At 44.6% G+C, this 6,416-nt stretch overlaps 1 protein-coding gene across 13 annotated transcripts in view; it reads right to left on the bottom strand.

Annotated features, from left to right (window-relative positions):
- Nucleotides 1-1,759: 1,759 nt before the first annotated feature.
- Nucleotides 1,760-6,416, bottom strand: part of LOC110529179 (MAP/microtubule affinity-regulating kinase 3) — a 111,672-nt gene continuing 107,015 nt past the window's right edge. For 8 of the 13 annotated variants that reach the window (XM_036984702.1, XM_036984697.1, XM_036984699.1 and 5 more), the window contains 2 exons: nucleotides 4,669-4,713; nucleotides 1,760-3,558 (listed from right to left, as the gene is read on the bottom strand). In XM_036984702.1, the coding sequence (XP_036840597.1) occupies nucleotides 3,168-3,558; nucleotides 4,669-4,713 (436 nt within the window). In that variant the 3' untranslated portion in view covers nucleotides 1,760-3,167. The remainder of the gene's footprint in view (nucleotides 3,559-4,668; nucleotides 4,714-6,416) is intronic. The other 5 variants (XM_036984700.1, XM_036984703.1, XM_036984707.1 and 2 more) reach the window with 1 other exon arrangement.

Below are 6,416 nucleotides of genomic sequence, written 5' to 3'. Positions count from 1 at the left end.
GATGTGATTGAATAGAGCGCCAGCTCTTCAGGCCCAGTTGGAGACCCCTGTCATACAGTGACATCTAGTGGTCCCATTCTGATATTTTGCCCAATTAGTGGGAAAAAAACAGTTCTAGTCCCCTTTTTATAGTTCAATACTTTTTTCTGTGGCGGCAGGTAGCCGAGTGGTTAGTGTAACCGAAAGGTTACTGGATCGAATCCCAGAGGATCCTAACACTACCTTCCCACTCAGACCGCTAGCTGTAGCCAAAGTATTAAGACACCGGTTCATTAACATAACAGGTAGGCGTGGTAGTGTGAGCACATTTCACTCAACGATAGAAGGAACCCTTATTTTTTTACCTTTAACTAGGCAAGTCAGTTAAGAACAAATTCTTATTACAATGACGGCCTACCGGGGAACAGTGGGTTAACTTGCCTTGTTCAGGGTCAGAACGACAGATTTTTACCTCGTCAGCTCGGGGATTCGATCCAGCAACCTTTCGGCTACACTAACCACTCGGCTACCTGCCGCCACAGAAAAAAGTATTGAACTATAAAAGGGGATATGGACACACTCCACTAGAGCCATGCTAGAACACAGACAACTTTTTTTCCCACTAAATTGGGAAAAATATCAGAATTAGGCTTCCTGTGTAAATACAGTCAGACCTACCATACAGAGTTATGCCCTTGAATACTGATCTAAATAAATGTGACACATACTGAACAAAAAAATATGGTCCCGTGTTTCATGAGATGAAATGTTCCATACGCACAAAAAAGCTCATTTCAATCAAATGTTGTGAACAAGTTTGTTTACATCCCAGTTAGTGAGCATTTCCCCATCTATCTGACAGATGTGGCATATCAAGAAGCCAATTTAACTGCATGATCATTACACAGGTGCACCTTGTGCTGAGGACAAAAATGTCACATTAAAATGTGCAGTTGTCACACAACACAATGCCACAGATGTCTCAAGTTTTGAGGAAGTGTGTAATTGGCATGCTGACTGCAGGAATGTCCACCAGAGCTGTTGCCAGATAATTCAATGTTAATTTCTCTACCATAAGCCGCCTCCAACGTTGTTTATGTCTAACAGTATGTCTAACCGGCCTCACAACCACAAACCACTCCAGCCCAGGACCTCCACATCTGGCTTCTTCACCTGCGAGATCATCTGAGACCAGCCACCTGGACAACTGAGGAGTATTTCTGTCTGTCTGTAATAAAAAAACTAATTCTGATTGGCTGGGCCTGGCTCCCCAGTGGGTTGGCCTATGCCCTCCCAGGACCACCCAGGGCTGCGCACCTGCCCAGTCATGTGAAATCCATAGATTAGGTTCTAAGGAATGTATTTCAATTGACTGATTTCCTTATTTGAACTGTAACTCAGTAAAATCGTTTAAATTGTTAAGATATTGCATTTATATATTTTTGTGCAGTATAGAGCTACAGTACAGTAGATTTGAGACATGATTATCCAGATCGCTGAGAGCAGTAGGCATTCTATTTCGAGCCCCATGTAGCTTTAATGCCTTTTCCGTGTCAGTAATGTAACAACGAAGGTACTTTCTGCAATAGACAAATATGGATATACTGTATATATAAAAAGGTTTGTTTTATTGTCATAACATCTATTTTGCAAGAGAGAATACTTCAGATGGTTATATTTAGAAAGTGACTTGTAGAGTCAACATGCATTCACGTTAGGTTTCCCACGCGGGAATAGAATCCACAACAGTTGAAAATAAACTCAGGCAGACAGAGGCTGGTCATTTTTAAGGTGTTTTAATGGAGACACTGGTTAACCTTACCCAGGGACGAATGAGTTAACGTTAATTCCACAGCTCCCGTCTCATTACAGAAAAGGGGAAGTATATCATTATACAGCTGTTGCCAAACTGAGGTACATTATTTACATTCCAGAAAAAATTTCAAATAGTGCCAATGTTTATATGAGGATGGGAGTGAATACTGGAGGCCTGAAAACAGCCATGGTTGAACTTTGAACTTTTGTGTCCCAGGAATGGCCGACCGCATCTGACTCAGCCCGTGGGCCCGGGTGGGCGGGACCAGATAGCGGGGGGCATTTCAGTAACATCTGAGAAGATAACCGTAAAAAAATAAAATAAAATGGAACAACATCAAAGGAAAAACCACTAAATATTCATATACGCCAGGAAGGAAAATCTTCCCTATTTCTGTGAATACTTTTTTTTTGTAGCAAATGAATCAAAGTCCCATGATACTTGGCAACATTCCCCTGTTTTGAAGCAGGGGTCTGCCAAAGTGCGTTGTCGCGGCGCCGGCCTCCTCCAGCCCCTGCTCTCTGTGGTGGGTGACCCCATACAGCAGGGGCTTGACCAGCTGAGTCCATACATTGCATTTATACTGTAACCACACAGATGAACACTGATGATCAACGGCTTCAAATCATAGAATGAAAGTCTGTGTGTATGTGTAGAGGTTGGTTAAGTAAATGGGAGAGAGCGCAATTGACTGTCAAAATCAGTTTGACAGTGCTAACAATAATACAGTCACTTGTTGTGCAATTAGCTAGGCTATCCAACCAGTCATATCTGGCAGCCCTATTAGCAAGCCTAACTATTCCAACCAGTCATATCTGGCAGCCATATTCTCCTTGCAAGAGGAATTCTGGGTACTTGTAACAGCGGGAGGGGGTCAGTTTTTGTGTTCCTCCTCCACTTCTCTCCCTCCCTTGTATGAGTTTAAACTCCCATTTGAGAGGTATTTTCCAGAGCCACAAAGGAGACAATGCAAAAGTGCATTCATCAATAAAACAAGACCCAAAGAACATGTCAATTTCAGACCAACGTTCGCGACAGCTCAAGACCACCTGTTACATCATCAATAATAATAATAATAATAATAATAATAATAATAAGGATAATGCTCCAAAGACACAGGAAATTATTGCCTAAAGCTATACATCGTTTTCAATACATACTTTGTAAGTGTCTCGGAGGAAATCCGTAGATCTGCTACTTATGTTTTTTAATTTTTTATAACGACTGTACAGCTCGTTCAGATTCGACTTGACTCAAGTCCATTTCAAAATGCTTTCTTTCCCCACGTTACGTTGCTTTAGTCAGTTTTGAACCGCAATATTTTACCTGCGTGGTAAACACTCCCCCCCCCCCCTCATATCCCTAGGAGGACCTACAATTTGAGTTCGTTGGCAATTTTGGACGCTATGTTCTTGAAGGCGATGGACGTGCCCGAGATCCGCTTGAAGCGCACACCGTTGAGTGAGAGGCGCGGTAGCTTGCACACCTCCATCTCCCACTGGACCAGGCTCTCAGCGTGGCCGTCTCCGTGCACGCACAGCAGCAGGAAACGCTCGCGCTGCTCGTAGTCGCAGTTGTTGGCGTCCAGCACCTTGCGGATCTCGCGCATCATGTCGTGAGGCTCCATGGACGATGTAGTCTTCATGCTCCAGGTGAAGCGGAGGGAGCGCGGCTTGGTGTCCTTGGGGTGTTGGCCGTGAGGGGGCTGAGGATGCTGCTGGAGCTGCTGCTGGTCCTCCTTCTGATCACCTGACATGTTGCGACTGCCAGGGGCAAGAGGAGAGAAGGGGAGAGGAGGGGATAGAGAGGAGGTGAGCACAGAGGACAGGGGAAAGAGGAGAGTTAGTTAGAGATGTGGTAATGGGAGATGGAGGGTGAGTGGGGGATGGAGGGTGAGTGTGGGTAGGGGATGGAGGGTGAGTGTGGGTAGGGGATGGAGGGTGAGTGTGGGTGGGGGATTGAGGGTGAGTGTGGGTGGGGGATTGAGGGTGAGTGTGGGTATGTGTAGTTAGAGGAGTGTGTCTCGGCAGAAGTGAGTTTTACATGAATGCATCAGTGTGACTGAATATGTAACAAGATTGAATGTGCGTACTGGGTCACCCTGTTCAGACATGTCTACCTGTGAAGATCTTACATGGTACAACATCAGAGTCACAACACAAGGAGTCAGTGCTGACAGATTCTCAAGTCATTTTAACATAATTCATGCATTTACACCCCACCACCATGCAGGGGGCGCTCTTGTGTTCTTTCAACAGGCAGTCATGCAGCAAACACACAAAACAAAGCAATTTCACATTACATCTAGCGACAGGCACAAAACAATGCAGACTTCAGTTCTGCATGCAGGCAAGGCAGACGATATTTACATTCTCAACTACTCAAAACAATTACAACACATGGGAAAGAGCATTATCTTCAACCAGAACAGTTCTAAATGGACAAGGTAATGCCATGGACTAAAATTCTAATCTGTTGCCATTACCACGAGTTTCATCACAAGATGTCAGCGAGAAAAAAAGGAGTGAAAAATGTAGGGAGAGTCAGAGTTGTCCTCTGCTGGACTCCTATCCACACTGCAGGTGAGAAAGTCTACTTTGAGAAATAAAGGTCCTATGGAAGCCTGTATGACAGTATGTCTACACAGATAACAGTGTACACCTTCAGCACTGTGTGTAGCTGAAGAGATAAGAGTAATCTATCTGATCCAGATAGGCCCCAAATCCCTAGGCTCGCCTGGAGTGGAGACCCAGCGTGTCTAAGCAGAGGGCTGGGTTGACTGTACAGCTAAATAAAAATATTTAATAAAAAAATACATGGGGTTGTGGGTGAGATGGAAGTAAACACAGAGGATTTTAGGCATCTCATCTCACCTTGAGCTCTCCAACCTCCCGTTTCTCTCAAACTCTGCCGGGCCTCTTGGATATGGGGGGGGGCATGATAGAACAGATAGAAAGAGAGAAGGGAAAGGAAATCAGATCTTACAATCCAGTTAAAAAGGGAGCGTATCAAAAGTACTGATATAGCAGGTGGGGGAAAAGGGAGCGTGTCAAAAGTGCTGATATAGCAGGTGGGGAAAAAAGGGAGCGTATCAAAAGTACTGATATAGCAGGTGGGGGAAAAAGGGAGCGTATCAAAAGTACTGATATAGCAGGTGGGGAAAAAAGGGAGCGGATCAAAAGTACTGATACAGCAGGTGGGGAAAAAAGGGAGCGGATCAAAAGTACTGATATAGCAGGTGGGGAAAAAAGGGAGCGTATCAAAAGTGCTGATATAGCAGGTGGGGAAAAAAGGGAGCGTATCAAAAGTACTGATATAGCAGGTGGGGAAAAAAGGGAGCATATCAAAAGTACTGATATAGCAGGTGGGGAAAAAAGGGAGCGGATCAAAAGTACTGATACAGCAGGTGGGGAAAAAAGGGAGCGGATCAAAAGTACTGATATAGCAGGTGGGGGAAAAAGGGAGCGTATCAAAAGTACTGATACAGCAGGTGGGGGAAAAAGGGAGCGGATCAAAAGTGCTGATATAGCAGGTGGGGAAAAAAGGGAGCGGATCAAAAGTACTGATACAGCAGGTGGGGAAAAAAGGGAGCGGATCAAAAGTGCTGATACAGCAGGTGGGGAAAAAAGGGAGCGGCTCAAAAGTACTGATATAGCAGGTGGGGGAAAAAGGAAGCGTATCAAAAGTGCTGATATAGCAGGTGGGGAAAAAGGGAGCGTGTCAAAAGTGCTGATATAGCAGGCGGGGAAAAAAGGGAGCGGATCAAAAGTACCGATATAGCAGGTGGGGAAAAAAGGGAGCGTATCAAAAGTACTGATATAGCAGGTGGGGAAAAAAGGGAGCGTATCAAAAGTACTGATATAGCAGGTGCGGAAAAAAGGGAGCGGATCAAAAGTACTGATACAGCAGGTGGGGGAAAAAGGGAGCGTATCCAAAGTACTGATACAGCAGGTGGGGAAAAAGGGAGCGTATCCAAAGTACTGATATAGCAGCTGGGGAAAAAAGGGAGCGTATCAAAAGTACTGATATAGCAGGTGGGGAAAAAAGGGAGCGTATCCAAAGTACTGATACAGCAGGTGGGGAAAAAAGGGAGCGTATCAAAAGTACTGATACAGCAGGTGGGGAAAAAAGGGAGTGTATCAAAAGTACTGATACAGCAGGTGGGGAAAAAAAGCTTTTTAATTTGAGATATTAAGAAAGGAGAGCGAGAGAGATGAAAACAGACCGGAAAATATTCTGTATTGGCAGTGTTAACCTCTATCTACACCAGGACCATTTCTATTGACAGGAAGGCTGTGTTAACCTCTATCTACACCAGGACCATTCCTAATGGCAGGTCTGGTAGCTGGACATGTCACACCACCAGTAGAACTATAAGATTAACAGCAGAGAAGTTCTGTAAGGTGTAATGAAACGAAAGCACCCCGTCAGATGCTGTGGGTCAGTGTTGAACTTCCTGTTGGCATTCAGCTCTATTACCATGTACATTCTCGGTCCATTTATAGAGAATTTTGGTCGAGGCGTGCAGTCAGCAATGTGTGTATTCAGATGAAAAGATGCAAGACACATTAAAGATACATAGATATGACTTTAAGGAATATTCACACAATCAAGTGCAGAT

Source organism: Oncorhynchus mykiss, chromosome 8 (assembly GCF_013265735.2).
Source record: "Oncorhynchus mykiss isolate Arlee chromosome 8, USDA_OmykA_1.1, whole genome shotgun sequence".
Lineage (NCBI taxonomy): Eukaryota > Metazoa > Chordata > Actinopteri > Salmoniformes > Salmonidae > Oncorhynchus > Oncorhynchus mykiss.
The sequence above is the reverse complement of the archived record's forward strand: the minus strand, read 5'-3'. Positions and strand labels throughout refer to the sequence as shown.